Source organism: Acartia tonsa, chromosome 4, assembly GCF_053477335.1.
Source record: "Acartia tonsa isolate MP-2025a chromosome 4, ASM5347733v1, whole genome shotgun sequence".
NCBI classification, from domain to species: Eukaryota; Metazoa; Arthropoda; class Copepoda; order Calanoida; family Acartiidae; genus Acartia; species Acartia tonsa.
This window is the reverse complement of record NC_137263.1, coordinates 35,042,912-35,061,422: the sequence shown is the minus strand read 5'-3', so window position 1 is coordinate 35,061,422 and position 18,511 is coordinate 35,042,912. Positions and strand designations below refer to the sequence as shown.

The window sequence follows — 18,511 nt, the reverse complement described above, 5'->3', positions numbered from 1 at the left end:
AGCAAAAAGGGAAAATCAATACGCGCGAGGGGAAAAGTGTGCGGAGTATGGAGGAAAAAGGTGCGTAGGGACATTTGTGCGTAGTAAAGAAAGGTTCATTTTCAAAATTATACCATTTTTTATGTAGTATTAATATGTACTTTTTAAGGATTTTTAAGAAATAAATGCAGCATAACGCAATAAATGTTACTTTATGATGTCCTAGGTTGGGATTTTTTGTTAAAATATTGAAAATGAATCTGACCTTTGCCAACCCCATTAAAAATAGTCAAATGTGTTTTTTTATTGAATAATCTAATTAAAAATAATAAAAAAAGATATGTTTTAAAACCATATTCAATTGTATTGTATTCTAAATGTCGTCTTACTCAGACTTTCTTTGAAGAATATAAAAAATTGCATGGCGAGAAAAATCCATTAAAATGTTATTTTAGGGCGATCTTGTGCAAGATTAGGGAAAGTGCATAAAAGGGGAGGGAGTTTGTATATATTGCACTTAAAACCGATGTACCAAATAAAATTTTTCACCAAAACTTATTCACTTCAAATCACAATTTTAAAAATAATTTAGAGCACGATTATATTCAAAATATGTTTTTTAGTAATACAGAACTTTATAATATTAAAATGTGACACCTCTGTTGTGTACACTCTACTCAGAAATAAGACACAAATTATACAAACAATTTTTCCCAAAATTTAAATAATTTAAATGACATATTTTAACTTTAAGATTTTTCTACCTTTTAAATATAAAAACTTCAGATTTTTGCTAGAAAACAACAATTTTTTCATTTTTATACTAAACATCAATATGTTAAAGGTAAATTATTATTCTTTTATCAAAGAAAAAATATCATGAGAAAAAATTGGTTACTTTTATTAGTTTTCATTTCTGATTTCATACGAGGATTTCAGAAGATGGCGAAAAGTTGCAAAATTTTAGCTCAATTTTCTCATTGCTAATTAGCTACTAATCTATATATTGCAGAATAATCATATTCATAAAAATGTTTAGTTAATAATGTTGAGAATAATAATTAAAAATGACTGTCGGGCAAGAATTAGCGGGTCATAGACAGATTAAGATCCAAGTTGATAAAGATCAAAATAGAATTTATTTAGATCAACTTAGAGATGTTACAGGTATACTAATTTGCGGCGGCTTTGGACATTTGTATGAGTCTCACCCTTGTTTCATTGTTTCATTATTGTATGTGTAAAGAAGATTGTATTGGTTACAGTGTCATAAACTTGACATTATAATCCACCATCACTTTTTTATTGGTGTGTGTACCTAATCTATGTAAAATGTAAATTTCTCTCTAGTTATTCAGGTTTCTTATTTATTTAATAGTAAAGAACACTCAGATGTGCATTAAATCTTTGAAAAAAATGTATGTAGTCAAATACATCATATATTTTAAGGAAAGGAGATCTCTTTAAGTATAACCAAAAAATAATAATTGTACATTTTATTAGGTATATATTATAACCCCGAAAACAAGTATTTATAACATTGCAATATTTATTTTAATTGAGAATGATTAAATCTGATTTAGGAAGCTACATATATAAGAAGTTAGGTAGGTATCTGAGTTGTTTAATTCTGATTTTTTTTAACTTTTGAGTTTTAATTACCTAAACAATAATTTCCTGATAATTAATAACCCAATAAGTATGCTTTAAGTTTAAGATTATTATTTTTTGAAGGAATTCAAGATGACAACACACTACAGATGGCTATCAGAGAAACCCTTGACCCCAACGGGGCTGTCAATATACACAAAGCCGTCGATTTCCTCGTTGGTAAGAATTTGATTTATATTTTTTTTTATTTTCATATGAAATTGAATTGAAGAATGATTTCGTTAAAGGTATTCAAAATGGTTAACTATTTAGATCAGCAATTATTTTTTTTTTTTTATTTTTCTTGTAGAAGGTAACCAGAACAGTGGGGGCGAAGACGTGATGCCTCCCTCCCCTGCAGTGGAGGCGAATGCGGCCCCTCAGAATGGAGTGGTCGACCTCACCCAGGACATGCAAGTTCAAAAGGCTCTGGCCCTCTCAATGGAGGAACACAGGTAACCAAAATAAAGTCATTGATTGATTAAAAATTTCAACCGTTTATAAAGTACCTACCTAGTTTAGATATTTTTGTTTACTCTTACTTTATACTTAGGAAAAAAACAACCGTGCTAAAATTGTTTGGATAATTTATGGTAACTAAAATAAAAATAGCAAATAGTTTTTTATAAACATAGATTGATAAATTGGTCTGACTATAACCCATTAATTCTTAGATCAAGCACAAGTAGTTCGAGTGGTACCAGCACCAGGCCTCCAGGTGTTACCCAGGAGGATCAGGACGTCAGCAAAGCTCTGGAGGCCTCGCTCATGGAGTCAAACAAGCGCCGAAGGTCACAGGATAATGGAAATCCAGAGGAAAGAAAACGCATTGAAGGGGTAAGTTTATTATCTCACCAGTTATCTATTAAAGTTAAAAAGAAAATTATTTATGATCTAAAATTCAGATTCTCCATATTTATCGTATTTTAATTTCTGGAAAATTATATCTAAAGCTCCACAAATTAGAGTATTTTTTTTTCAGTGGCCTGTTGGTCTAAAGAATGTCGGCCAGACTTGTTGGTTCAGTGCAGTTATTCAAAGCTTCTTCCATTTACCAGCCTTCAGAATATTAGTTCTTAATTTTAAACCACCACAGGTAAAATTCTTACACGTTAGTTTTATACTTTGAAAGGTATTAGAGAGCTCAATGGAAATAAATATTATCATTAAATAAAAATTAAAATGATATCAATTGTTAAATACCTACTTTAGTTTTTAATTTTTGACCATCCTTTGGTTTAAATATCTATATGCTTTCTAAATGTCCTACACTCAAGGATTACAAGATAGAGATATATGAATTATGTTCCCTTCTTTTAGAGAGAACCAAGTGATATCAAGGAACGTAAAATCCTGGATTTTATGGTGGAACTTAGAAAATTATTCTCCCTTCTGGTTGGCTCTCACAAGAAGTATGTTGACCCAAGCTGTGCAGTCGACATTTTGCGTGGCTGTCTTGGAGGTGGAGCTGACAACCATATGAACAACCAGCAGGATGTGTCAGAGTTCACACACAGGTTGCTGGATTGGCTGGAAGAGGCCTTCAAGATTAGGGATAAATATAATAGGTAAGGTCATAGTCTCTGACGTACATAGGGGTAAGGCAAAAGTTCAAAATTTGAAACTGATCAAAAACACAAATGAACTCGGCCATAACGAGTTATGTCAATAGAATTGGCATAGCAGTTGCTATAGTGTAGGAACCATATTCTCCGGTCGCATTTGACTATTTGGAATCATTTAAGTCCACCTTATTAGCTATACAAATTCCAAAAGCTGTAACACTTTTTTTGTTTAGTTATTGTTATTGATCAATAAAAACCCACTGATTTCTTCCTTTTTCACACAAGTTTTAAAATCAGAAATGTAATATGTACCTAAATAATCAACAAGAATCACAATAACACTTAGTTTTATTTACAAAAAAAAAACATTATTTCAATGAAAAAAAAAATTTCTTTAAGCTTATTCATGACTACTATTAAACTACAAATTAATATTAATGTGCAGCTTCTCATTTGTAGCAAACTTGAAGGTAATTTTTTTAGAAATTAAAAATTGTGGTTATTTAAGGCCGCCTTCTGTGAGCAACAAAGAGCAACAGGCAATGGATATTGAAATGGAGAAATGTGATAAAGAGAAGGAGGTTATTGGTGCTATCAAAGAAGAGGGAGATCCTGCAGTGTCTCATTCTATTGGATCAGGAACAGATACTTTTCAGCACAAAACAAACTAAGTTTAAAATGAATTAAGAATATTTTTGTAGCACAGTTTATAAATAAAATCTTCTATAAAATGTAATAGCATAAAACATTAATTAACATCAACCATTTTGATAAAACAATGGCACTTATTTTTAAAATTGTTGAATTTGTGAGTACTTTTGTTTGTTTGTGATATGTTGCGGTCGTTAAGTACCTATTAACAATAAATTGTGATACTGCAGGGAAATATATGACTCAATCTTAAGCTATATTTTGAGGACATCACATAAAAATAAGTAAAGATTTGCTTAGGAAATAATTAAAATCATATGACATTATTTATTTACGTATTGAATAAAAAATTGAAAAGTATCTTTGTCAGGATTAACCGGGAACCCCATGTATGATTTGTTCTATGGTAGAGTCAAAATTGAGGGCAAGAATCAGGGAAATACTTTCACCAGGGAGGAACAGTTTGGTCAGCTTCCTTTACAGGTATCAATAACTTGTCATATATTAGGGTGTCCGATGTAGTAGTTGAAAAGGTTAAGGGTTCGAGTCCCAGCAAAAGAAAGCTAAATATTAAATTGTAAGAAAAATTCCCTTGTATTTTATTTTGAACTGTTTCATGTAAGCGGCAATTTAGGGTTTTGGGTTCGAGTCTTTGCACTGGTTTTAGTAAACTTTATATTTTTTATTTTTACCGTTTTTTCTAATTATGTTTTAATTTCTGTACAGGTCAATAATTTTACAAACATCCATGACAGTCTGGAGGCGAGTACTGCCCATGAGTACATAGACGCCTCCTCGCAGTCCGACCTAAACAGCGTCCAGCAGCAACAGCCCTTGGCTGTCAGGAAGAGCGGCCAGGAGAGATGGTTCACCAAGATGCCGCCTGTTCTATTTTTTGAACTGTCAAGGTAAAAAAGCTCATTAGAATGTTTCAGAAAAGCATAATACCTGCTGTACCGTTGATTAATTTAAAATTTTAGAGAAAAAATGCTTTAAATTATGACAGTTTTTTACGATCTCTATGATTTAAAAAAATATATAATTCTTTAGGTAAGGAAGTTCTATTTTTCTAATCATTATAAATCTAAAGTTTTTATTTTAATTTTAGATTCCAATACAACCAAGAGAAACGAATGGCAGAGAAGGTGAATAGTTTCCTGGATTTCCCTGAGGTTATCTATATGGATAGGTATGTCTTTCAAGGTTTTTAAACTCGGAATAAGAGATACATTTATTATGATTATTATTATCCTGTAATCTTAAAAATAAATTATAAAGATCAGGAAAACAGATTGACGGACAAAGCAAGTTATAGATACTATGCTTTATTGCTTATATCGCTTTAGAAGGAAATATAAATTAAGAAAAGAAATATGTATTTCAAAGATAGACCTAGATTAAATTTTCTTTTATTAAGTCAATTTTAATCCCCTAGGTATATGGAAATCAATAAGACGACAACAAGATTAAAACGAGAACAGGTCAAAAAGTTGAAAGAGCAGAGAGACCGCCTTAACCGTCAGCTGCAAAGCTATCTGCAATACGGCGATTCAGCTGCCATGGCTGCTGACTACACCAACAGCTCTGATCCGGCGGCAGCTGCTGGTAATGTCAGTGACAAGATTCCTCTAGTCAATATTCTCAGCGCTACCCTCCAGTTTGCAAGGAATAGTTGTTTATGTAATGATTTTAACAGCGTAGCATCTTGTTTCATTAATCCCTGATAATCTGCTTGTCTGTAATAACCTTTATATTTTTTTGTAACCCTCTCCTCTTAATTTGTGGGTGTTAAAGGTCCAGAAAGCTAAATAATATATTATCTTTTATTTGCTTTCCACCTTGTCAAATAGACTTTTTGCTGAGTAATAATACTCAAATGACATAAACGACTACCCTGCAGGAGTGGAGTGTCCTCCACCTCTGGTTCAGCTCAGGATGCTGGAGGCCAAGAGGGTGCAGGTTCTGGTCTTGGCGGACAAAGTGATATGGAGGGCAAGTCTCCGGCTCCCTCTTCCCATTCCATGCAGGTTTGTTCAATCAAAAAATATTTGTCTAGATACTTTAAAAAGAGCAATGATAACAATGGAAATCTATTGCCGACTTATTTTAAAGGGAGGGGGGGGGGGCGAAAGTGACACTTTTTGAAACCATAACTAAAAGTCATAGGAACTCAACTAAAAAAAGAGTTACAGGTCTGACATTTTGCATGGCAGTTGCTTTATAGGGGTACAATATGGAACTGTGAAGAAACGGCGTCGCAACCGCCGAAAACCGCCGAGAAAAGGCAAAAAATTTCGGCGGGAAACGGCGGTTTTCGGCGGTTGCGCCGCCGTTTCTTCACAGTTCCAAATTTTACCCCTATAAAGCAACTGCCATGCAAAATCTCAGACCTGTAACTCTTTTTTTAGTTGAGTTCCTTTGTTGACTTTTAGTTTTGGTTTCAAAAAGTGTCACTTTCGCCCCCCCCCCCCCCCTTTTCTCTTTTTATCATGTGACTACTACTTCAATAATACAAATTTTTTGGCTTTCCTGTAGTTTAATTTTTTTTTAATACGACTTTTTTTGAAGGTCGATTCCCCTTGTTCTTCCCCTGTTAGTTTAACTCCCGCTTGCTCAAGCTCCAACCTGGCTGTAACACCTGCCGCTACCACCTGTGCAACAACACCAACAGCCTCACCAACGACTGTAACTCCAAAATCCCCACCGCATCAACAGCTGAAAAAGCTACCCGACGGCTCCGTCCAAATACCAATTCGCATTGAAGGAGTCGCCTTGGGTACCATGTCAGCAACAGCCGACGATTCAAGTGAACAGCCAATGGAGGTTGAGGGTGATGATAACGATGCCGGTCAACAACATCAGTTGGCATCACCATCAACCGCTGTTGAAGAGCCTGTTAGTGGTGAAGTTGTTGTTCCTCTAGTTCCCGCACCTAAACATATTACTGAAGTGGAATATAAAGTATTGTCATCTTGTCTAACTAGGTATGTTATTGTTTTATAATGTACTCATAAACGTAAGGAAGGGGGGTGCAGTGGTGTGTTTGAACATCACCCCAAAACAAGATTATAAGAAGAATTGCTTTCCCCATTTCCCCCTCTCAAGGTTTCACAACCTCTGCTGAATCACTGTGTAAGCCACTGCATGTAATGTTTTTTTAAAAGTAATTCCCTCTTTCTTTTTTATTTCTTTTTATTTTAGTTTTATTTACCTAGCTGCAAAGATAAACTTAATATAAATGTAAATTGTTCGTTCATCTTTATTCTTAATCCTGTCTGAGTATGGCAGTTGTCCTACTTCAATACCACAAAATAAAAATATTTTGGTTTAGATGGAGAAAAGAGATTGAGGAAGAGTTATCCATCCTGCGTAGCGCCCTGGAGAAGGTGGAGGAGAGAATATCCACAATGTACACGTGTCCAGAGCTCCAGGTACAGGAGTACAGGCTACATGCGGTCATGGTCCACGAGGGAGATGTCAACCAGGAATGTCTATTGCTTTCAATTCATAATTAGAAAAATTAAAGATATTCCTCTTGATCTCTTGATAGTTGAACTATCAATGTGTGTAAAAATTGTTGTTTTGTTGCAAATATGTTATATGTATAATGTTTATGAAAAGGCCAAAAATGTTTGCTCATACTTGCGCATGAATAGTTATTTCTCGCATCGTATTATGAACGTCTTTCCGCGGATATAGAATGTACAATTATGATATTAAAACTAGTTTTTTTTTAGCCCCGAGGACCTATCCCAAAATATATTAAAAACCGTATTAGTTTTGCACTTCTTAGTGAAGTATAAAACTGAAAGCAATATTGACACCTGTAGGGACACTACTGGGCGTACGTGTACCACCCTGAGAAGAAGGTCTGGCTCAAGTTCAACGATAATACTGTCAATGAATCAAGTCTTCAGGAACATTTGCATACTTTTATCTATTTTGGGCCGTGTCTCTAGAGGCCTGTTGATAAGTTATGTTGTAATCTTTTTGGGTGATTGGCAACTGTTGGATGACAGCTGAATAAATAAAGCGTCTCTGTTATTTTTATATACACCTACAGCAGAGTTCGTGTAGATCTTTTTTCACACACACGTGGACACACATCCAATTTTAAATACTTCATCACACAGGTTTTAAATAGAAGTATGATTATGTACAGGGCATGAAGACGGAGAGTGTGGGTGGTAGGATGAGTACATCCGCGTACAGCATGATCTATATAGATGCCAGCAGGCCTGACCTATTCAAAACAGAGAATAATGTCGCACGACAAGGACGTGACCTACCAGGTTTGGTCACTAAATTAAATATTCTTGCAAAAAGTATTCAACTTTAAGGAATTTTTAGACAATGAAACAATTTAAAAGGTGTATGGTACACTTTCCAAAATTAAATATAAAAGCATATACGTAGCTTCTCCAAAGATTATTTGATGTACCTCGTTGCAAAGGGAGTAATATTGGTTCAGTGGTTAGAGAGATCCTTCGGTCAAGACAGACACACAACACAGCCATCGTGCTATTCTTATGTAAGGATAAAGTCAAAATTGATGAAAAGAGGGATAACATATAAACATTTGTATAGAAGAGATGGAGCAATACGTGATGGGCGACAACAAGGCATTCGAGGCAGAGATACAGGCTTGGAACACTGCACAGCTGGCTAGCAAACACGAGATTCAGATGAACGAGGCGGGAAAGGTGATCAGAATATTTTCATTTTTTTAAGAGCGTACGTAACTGATATCTATTTTCGTTTATTTAGGCATTTTAGAATTGTCTTATCGATTTCAAACTTTGCATAATGTTTCCTGGAACTGATAGCGTAGCAAGTTTATAATCGGTACTAGAATGCCTGTAAAAAATTCAGTATTGATTTCTTTTAGTGAAAGTTAATTTCAAAGAAATTCTGTCTTCGTGTTCTTAAATATTTTTGATAGATGACCAATTTTTCTTCCATTTATCTATGCCGTTAAAAAAAATTTAAAATAGGAATTAAGATTTTTGATGAATATTAATTTAGGTGTTAATTGGCGATGACCCCGAGGTGCAGATAATCGAGACTAAGAATGATCTGAGCAGGTCCCACGCTGTCCTGGCCCAGGTCTTGGTAGACAAGGTTATCAAAGACAACATCAACAAGCCAGCCAGAAGTTTGGGAGAGGTAACTTTTAGTTATAAATATAGAAGATCCAGATGTATACTCTCTTAATCGGTCAATAAGAAAAGAGTAGAGGATCAATCCGCCTCTTTTTTTGCTGCTTCAGTTTATGTTAGTGTTAATGTTAGGATATCTCTGTAGAAACTGAGAATGCATCTAAAGTTCATTTGGTGCCTTCACTTAAACCTATTTCCTGACCACTGAACCACATCCCCTATTTTTAGTTTTTGAAAAGAAAAAAAAACCCATTTCTAACCCCAACCCTGCGAGATCATATCTCTTCTCGATAATTTAGTTATCTTTTTCCTTTTATAGGTAAAGGACGATATCCTGAACCTGTTGACCGACAAAGTTGGAAATCCAAGCGAAGGACTGGACAATTTTCTATGCTATCTTCTTCAGGGACCAATACTTAAATACAATAAGATTAAATAGTGTTACCATGGACTTACTTGATATTTGTTTTGTTCATTCTTTTTTTAAGTTTCACTGTGATTTGTATGTGATTTTTTTCACATAATCTGTAGGTATTTAGTGGAACTGCTTTAATGTCATAAAATATGGTTCTTTGTCGAGACAAATTTTTTTTCTTCTGAAATTTTTAAGTATTGGTCTCAGGTTGAGTGTGAGAAGGAGGTGCTCTCTCGAGCCCTGGCGGAACATATTATTCTTCCAAGTTCAGATCTGACCAACTCCAACCTGGGCAAGCAATGGCTCCAGGAGGCCAGGTAGACATAGTGTCATCTTAATATATTCTCGTCATACCAAAGTCATTAAAAAACAAATCAAGTTATTTCGTTTCGTCTATTGTTAATATTGAACTGTACCAAACTGTACAAAAATTGTTAAAATTCAGAAATGGATTAATAGTATATTTGGTCCACTTTGGATTCTATATTTTGAGGCGTATTTAGATGTATAATATTTCTTTATGAGTCTATATACCTCCCAATAATGATTAAATTACACATAATATGTATAAATTAACATACCAATACAATTATTTGGTTCCTGGAAGACATATACGTAAATATTTTACGTAACAGTTCCAAAGAATAAGTATACACGTATATTATACATAAACATTATTAACAAGAATGTTTCATAACAGAAATTATTTTTTAACACTATTAGTTTATATACATACTAGCGGCTACGCCCCTAGAGGCCTATAGGGACACTTGAGGAGTTGGAAGTTGAATTGGATAACCTAATTTCTTATTTTAGATTTTTAAAAGAAAGAAAAAAAATTTTTTTTTTTTGGGGGGGGGGCAGGTCCCCCCCCCCATTTTAATTTGATTTTTAAAAAAAATTATTGGGGGGAATTTTTTTCTTCTAGAGGTGATTTCTCTTGGGAGAACCCGATCTGTTTAGCGGTAGCGAGATCCTTAGGTACAAACAAGACAAACAGACATCCTGTTACTTTAGTATAAGGATATGTTAGGATAAGACAATGGACGATATTGATGCCTATGTATATTGTATAATGTATATTAATGCTGTATTAATACACATAAATGTAGTTAAAAAATGATTTAATTAACAGGGACGAGCTGAGACGCGAGGGCGGAGTAGCTGAGGCAACCTGGAGGCTTCACAGAGCTTATCACAGCTACAGGAACACAAGCTTTAATATTTAGTTTAACATCAAACATCGCAATCATAGGGCTTAGGGCTGACAACCCTATACCATATCCATAAAAAAATCCACATTGTTACAGAAACACTGACAAATTGTCAGCGGCCTATGCTCCCCATTGTGGAGTTAAAAGGGCTTGTTACTGTTTTTTAACATCAAACGAAAACATTGAATGTGTTAAAAAAATAAGGATTTCAATTAAATAGTCAAAAGATCCTTGTATAAGGGTTATGTTTAAGACGATTTGAAAAATTGTGATAGTTTATACTCTGAAAGTGTTCTTTCTGTCTGTCTTAATTTTTATTAGAAGTGCAGTTTATTCACTTTCTATATCTCTCTTATGATTTTAAACAGATTGCTATTATTTTTTCTTTTCTTTTTGAACTGCCGCTTCACAAACTTCCCATAGAAAGAGACAAAATATTTTCTCAAAATAATTTAGTACCTGTTTATTGTTTAAAATAAATAAAATAATAATGCAACTTGTATCAGGATCGCCTGTTACTACTTTGTACTCGGAGTAGACAGATATAACAGCAACAAATATGAGGAGGCAGTAGAGTTGTTCACCACGGCATATATCGTCAATCACAAACTTATGAAGGAGAAGTTGAGTTGTAAAAATATAGAGGTAAGTAAAGCAAATTTATATGAATGATAAGTAGGAGAATCACGTACATATAAAGCGCTGGTACAAGTTTATACAAAAATCATAAAAGTTCATTTTTGAAAGTTTATATAAAGTACAGATCTTTTATATTGCTTAAACAATATTAAGAAATTTGTTTGAACAGGAAATAAATTGCTCAATTAAACATGATTATAATAAATTCTTGTGTACCTAACATTGAACCACCATGCAATAATGTACTTAACCAACAAATTCATTATTAAATACTACCCCTAAGAAAATTTTTACCTTAAAATTTCCTACAAGGGCATGCAGTAAATTGCACACACCACCCACCTCCACACAACTTTGCCGCTATTAGATGTATTCCATTTAGTATTAATGTGAAGTTAATTTTGGTTTAATTTTTCAGGGAGCAGGGATGCCAACCCGAGGACTGATAAAATATTTCCATCTGGCTGTGGAGGCCCTCAACTCTAAACTTGTCGAAGACTTCCAGGCCAAGGATAACCCCAGAGAGGTAAGGATATTCATGATTATGGAAAGGTGAAGTATAAAATACCTATTTGTTAAAAAAAAGTAATAAATGGATAGGACAATTAGCAATAAATAATATTATACGCATTTATATAATATAAAATTACATAATTAACCTTAATTGGTGGAAAAGTTTAGACATCAATCTTAACACCCATATATTTTTAGGCTTACAAACGTGAAAAAAGTTCTACATTTCAAGGCAGCATCATTTCCATTTAATTGCCTCTATCTCTCTCAGTCAAGAAAAAACTGTACCTTTTTAATCTTTAATCATTTTTCTAAAAGTTATTAATATTTTTTGAATATTTAAGGTAACACAATGTGTTAGTAAGGTGTTGGTACCAGCTATCCATCTACTACAGCATAGGACTAATAGACAGGTAAAAAACTTGCATATATAGAGTACCATCATTGCAGACAGTATGATCTTATTTCAAACTTTATTTTAATTCCTAGAGTGTATAATTTTCAACAATTTTATAAGTTGAATTTATTAATTTATTTTATTAATTCATTTGTAATAATCTTTTTTAAAATGTGTCTTGAGTTTTCCTAAGACTTTATGAAAAAATACAAATTTAATGGATTTATTATTTCTTGGGTCTTATACCAGATTAACATATACTCTAATAAAGTGAAACTTGTTGCTGGCTGAAATATTGATATTCCCCATCAACCCCCTTTTACCCCATCCCCTACACCTACTAGATAAATAAACTGACCAGTAAGTGATAATCCATAACCTAAATTGACGACAATTTTGCCCCTGTCATAATAACCACGTATATTCTATATCCTTTACAACATTGCTATTTACTACTATCTTCAACCTTAAACGTTCCCCTTGCAGGTTGACCCAAGTAACAGGGATGCGGAGCTACTGGAGACTGTGAGGGGGAGGTGGTGCGCCCTCCTGGAGACCCCCATGCCTCCAGATAAACATCAACACTGGACCCAGGTTTTTAACAAAGTGGTGCCAGACGATAATTCAGGTAGGTTTGTCAATTAAAAGTAAAAGAGTAGAGGGGGCACGGGCTATATGTAACTCTGTCCACAGGGGGGGGGGCCCTGTGCCGACTTTCAATTGGGTCTTGAATATCAGCCAATAGCGTCTGAAATATAAACACAGCCAAGTCGATACAAAAAAAAAGAAAGCAATTTGCCAGCTGACGAAAAAGGTTCCAGCCACGTGGGCCCAATAGTTGCCTTGATTATACATAAACTTATACATTTATTGTCAGTTTTAAAGTAAACAAAAAATTTTACACCATCGGCAACCTGATGATTTTTAAAAATATAAAATTGAGGTAAATGTCAGAGAAAGGTTTACTAAGGTACCCTAGGCGTTAAAATCACGCTCTCTTATTTGCTAGCTCAAAGCTTTTATTTATTTTACTTGATTTGTCAGTTCAAACTAGCAGTGTCTGTCTATAGTTTTAATCTATAGAAATTTTGTTCATCATATCCTAAGATCCTTGGGTGACTGAATAATGAATAAAAAACGTACCATTCGGAGGGTTGGAAAACTTACATAAAAATTAAATATTTTAGGCTAATGTAAATTTCCCTTCTTAATGGGAATTAGGGTATTCGCCCATTTTTTATTTTAACAGAGGAAGGTTTACACACAAATTATGAACGCTCCTCTTTATACCCACCATACATAAGAGAAATATAGCAAAAATATACATAGAATAATGAAATTAATATTTCAGTGATAATGAATGAGCCCGCTAACCCGCGGTACCCGAACGAGTCCGAGGACCTAAACCTCGCCACAAAGTTTAGAAATATGATGCAAACTGTTCTTAATGAAGATAGATGATCACACCCCTCTCATTAGTATTCAATATTATATTATCTAGATAATTTATGGAATCAAATAAGATATGTAGGTATACCTATCTATAACATAGATTAACTTATCTAGGTAGATCATGGGTATGCCTAACTTTTATGCAATTCCACTTAATATTATTACATCAACATTATAAAATAAAATGTTCATTATTTGTGGGATAATAAAGTAATCCTTCATTAACATTGTTATGTTTTGCAAAACAAAAATTATCATTGGAAGCAATCGGCAAGAAGATAAATTCATCTGTCATTGTCCTACTCCCATATATCTGATTGTTAAGGAAACTATTATTGTTTTTGGTTGGTTAAAAATCAGTGATCTGATAAAACGTTGAATTTAAAATGAAATCATGATAGTTGACAAAGTAAATTTTTATGAGCTTTAAATTTATGTAAATATGAAATATTCCAATAGATGTCTCATTGTTTAGACTGTTTTAATTATGGCTCACATGTTAATTATAATGTAGGATAGGTCGATCATACTTAGACAACCAAGTCAAATTGGGACATTTTTTTCCTTTTTACTTAACAATATGTTCCACCTCTCTCTCTTTATAATATCCTTAATTTAAAAACAGTGAAGAACTTTTGTTATATTCCTAAAGTTAATACTTTAAAAATAATATCCCAAATTTGACTTGAATGCCTAGAAACAGACTTATCTTAAATAAAGAAGTTATTGTTATAGTTTCATATTGTTAAAAAGCACTCATTATCAAAAATATATTAAGATTGATGGTAATATGGCAAATTTTTGGCAGTATAAAGTGGATTTTCGGCGGCTGCTGAGCCCTATAAAATGAGAAAATTTTTCATATGTTTTATTAATCTCCATATCCCCACTTTAAACAAATTTCCAGGTATTGATAGGAAAATATTTAAATTAATTGTTACTAAATAATAATTATGGAGACATATCTTATGCTTTAATCTTATTTAAGCCATACATTTATTTTTTTGTGTGATATATTTCAACTTATTAATCTTTTATTCATTTACATTATTTATTTCATTATTTATCTTTTAATTTGTGTTATTTGAATGTAATTTTGATTGTAAGCTTTAGGCTTTATGTTTTTTGATTATTTTTTTTACTTTATGTTTATTTTCAAACATAAGGGTTCTAACAAAAGTAAATTTATAGAAACATTTTTATAAAAATGATTTTTATGGAATTTAAACTGAAAATTTTAGGGAACCTCCTATTTTGTTTAACTTGCGATACTACTTATTACATTTTCAATATCAGTCATAGATGGCCATAAGCAGATATAGGTATGACCAACAACTGCATTAATTCGGGAAAAATATTTTGTTTTTAGCTGTTTTTGGGGCGCTACATTAGCATTTTCTAAAACAGTCCCCCAAAATGTTTTTTTTTCTCGAATTAATTTAGTTGTAGATTATAGCTGTGTACCTTAAGGTTTTAATTTTTATAGTTGAAAAAAAGTCATGACTTAAAATAGCATTTGATACTTAAGTTTTGACTTTTGAAAATAACATGGAATCGAATACAAGATTTTTTCACAGTTTATGATTAATCTAAAAAGTTTTTAAAAATGAGTAGTTATCAGTTTTCAGAATGGAATGTCCCCTTCAATTTTATTTTCAAATTACAAGAAAATACAAAAAACTAACAATCCTTTACTACTTAAAAATACATATATAATAATTTATCAAATTATTGCTAATATTTTAGTAATTAATACCCCTAATACAAAAAAAATTAACTTTTTGAAAACAAATAAAAGAATTAAGATATAGGGGTGTAACTTCTTGTAGAGGTCACGTGATACCAGTGTTCAGGACATTTAAAACACCATTCTTACATAAACGACCCCTTAAATAGTGGATGTAAATATTCTTTTTTTCTCCCCGAGGTAGTCATTTTTTTCCCCGGTTACCTTGCCACTACGTCTTAACCTCCAGAGGGAGACGACGTGTCCTGTTACAATGCCCTTGTACTGGCTGCGGTTCTACTCAAGGTAGCTTAACCGTCTAAACCTAGGTTACCTAATCACCTTCCTTCAACTTCTAGACGTCTCGATAGTCCTCCATCTTGACAGTTCGTGAATAAATGATGGAGCGATAGCTCATCATTTATTCCCTCGGGCAAAAAATATTCATTCCTAAACAAAAAACTGGATAGGAATACCACAGTATGATCTAGCTGAACATTGTACGATACAACAACACAAAAAAAACAATAAAAAGCGGTTATGCATCAGATATCGCCATTTATTACAACTTTGCCTTGTAGTAGTAATAATTCTGCATCTAGAAAGCCATTCAATGATAAATTAAAGTACATCTCCAATAATGGCACACAAATTACCCCTTCTTGGAGTTTTAAATTTTTTATTAAAATCTGTGGCCAACCAAATAGGATGAAGTTACCCAAAGTCTTCAAGCCAACAAATAAGAAAGCTTTTTTTTTATAAATTTTGGGTACCGGTGTAATTTACAATCCAATGTCCCCTCCCTTCCTGGATATTTTTAACTGTCCTTAATATTTAAATCAGAAGATGTCTACAAAAGTCACCCCCCTCTGTTCAAAATAATTGTTTGAGAAATATAAGAAAATCTACTATAATTGTCATTGTTAAAAATCATCAATAGTTATTAATATTAAACATACCATATTACATACATATTATACATACTTCAGAATAATAAGATTTTTAAAAATTACATTGTTTTGTTATTATCAGGAACGCTTTTGTATGAATCAGTCTTGTCCGTCTGTCTTTGAATCTGGAATCATTTGGAGAAATGTGATTTCAAGGATGATATTTGAATTTTATTGAGTGTTCTTTACTTTGAAAAACGGATGACAACATCCATATAAGTGAAGGTCTAAAATCAGAAGAAAAGACAACAAACATCAACTTCTGTGTACAGTGTCAGAACTTAACAAGCACAGCAATAATTTGTAGGTCTAAACAAAATTATTCAAAAATTTGTTGCAAAAAAGCGAAAAAATTATGTCATCTAGACTGCACTGAAGAGAGTGCCATGTTCACCGAAATATATTTCAAATAAATAAGAAGAAACTGACTTTTTTCACTCAGGAAATTTATTATTTGATTATATAGACGCCTCGCTTATAATATTGTACTTTGTTGTCCTAGGAATCATAGAGTAGCTACACTTTCTAAATCGTGATGTCGAAAGTACAATTGCTACATGTCTAAATTAACGAAAAGAGCTAACAGTTGCGGACCGACGGACCTACCCTAATTATAGAAAAGACTCGCTTATAAAAATACATAGACTATCAGGCCTCCTGTTACTTTTATGCAAGGATTGAATCATGAATGGATGATATTAAAAGAACAAATAGGAAGTGAGATTGTGATCGAGTAGCCTTAAAAAACAACAAAATTTTACATGCCTTAATTTAGCTAAGTATCCTGCATAAAAATGCACACATTATTTAATTACTAAGATATTAGACAACAAAAAAGTAAATTATTTAATTGGCTAATCTTTACTGTCAAAATATTTTCTTAATAGTTTTTAATCAGCTAGATGAAAATGATTTTAAGGGAATGAGTGCCTCTTGAGGTATACGTTTCTTTATTAGGTCAATGGGGGTTTCAATATCCCTTCATGCATCGCTTTTGCACACCTCTGTTAACAATTTTATCAAAATCTGGATCCTAGCCTGCCCTTTTTTAATAAACAAAATTCGTTCAGATCTGCCTTTGCTATTGAACATTTTTGCTTAAATGTTTGAATGGAAGGTGAGGTAGAGAAAAAGATAAGCCACCAATAGATGTTCCAAACTATATAGGAGTATTAAGTGAATATGTAGGGGAGTAAGGGTTAGCTTCTCCAACCAACAATTCTACAAAAAATCACTAAACCTTATAAAGTATGTGGTGGTACATTTTGTTTTTGTCATGTAACTGAAGAGGGGTGGGAAAGAAGGTGAGGAAAAGGGGATTGTAGGGAATTTTTCCCTTAGAGTTGTATGTCAGAATATCATTCCCTTGTCCCTGTATTGGAGTAAAAACGGTGAAAAGTCATTAGATTATCTCATCCTTTTCTATGAGTAAAATTGTCCCTTTTGAAAAGTCCCATTTGTCGAGAAAATTTGACTGCAAAGTAATTTGTGAAAAATACGTATATATATCAAGGGTATATCAAAGGAGAAATTACATGCACAAGACTTCAATGGGAAGATTATTTATCATCTATTGTCATAACCCAGATTCTAGTGTTCTTTGTTTAGTTATTTATGGCTATAAATGTTCTTGTTAAAAAAACAAGTGTCCAAATGGATTTATTAGTACTTGGATCTTACACCAGGTTATCATGTACTCTAATAAAGTGAAACTTGTAGCTGGCTAAACATTCCATTCCCTTTACCCACTCCCCTAATACTGGATGAACAAACTGACCAATAAATGATTACCCCCCCCCCCTTTAGTTTCTTACAGGTACGCCTTTTATCGATAAAGTATATTGTATACATTATCATAGATATGGACAAAAAACCAGAAATTTTAACCATACAATGATTGTGTGTATCTTTAGGTTTTCTGGGCTACCAATTTTCTTTGTATTTTAGCTACTTTACCCAATATTTTGTTCATTGCATCTTCTAAAAGAAAGAAAAGAATCTAGTGCAGTTCACAGAAAAATGTTCCTGGTTACGATTATCTCCAAATATCTAAGAACTTTAAAGGCTGCTAGTGCTAACGGTTGACCGTATAGATTATGCTTGCAGATGTGTTAATTTTGTTTAACGTCATTGGGGATGTACATCAATTGCCCATTGTCTTATCATAATCTCTTATCATTATTACAATGGATATATAATAA

General features: G+C 33.0%; 1 protein-coding gene across 1 annotated transcript; it reads left to right on the top strand.

The window, feature by feature from the left end:
* Positions 1–898: 898 nt before the first annotated feature.
* LOC145316946 (ubiquitin carboxyl-terminal hydrolase 28-like) lies at positions 899–16,370 on the top strand. The gene is made up of 26 exons (XM_080157796.1): positions 899–1,146; positions 1,714–1,809; positions 1,940–2,084; positions 2,304–2,466; positions 2,612–2,725; positions 2,950–3,197; positions 3,703–3,835; positions 4,218–4,328; positions 4,572–4,753; positions 4,954–5,034; positions 5,281–5,513; positions 5,748–5,872; positions 6,414–6,829; positions 7,177–7,331; positions 7,677–7,763; positions 8,009–8,137; positions 8,433–8,548; positions 8,871–9,011; positions 9,324–9,411; positions 9,628–9,736; positions 10,555–10,628; positions 11,142–11,278; positions 11,691–11,798; positions 12,130–12,198; positions 12,669–12,810; positions 13,534–16,370. Exons 1-26 carry the CDS (start codon positions 1,047–1,049, stop codon positions 13,641–13,643), a joined length of 3,612 nt encoding a protein of 1,203 aa, XP_080013922.1. The 5' UTR covers positions 899–1,046; the 3' UTR covers positions 13,644–16,370.
* Positions 16,371–18,511: the final 2,141 nt, after the last annotated feature.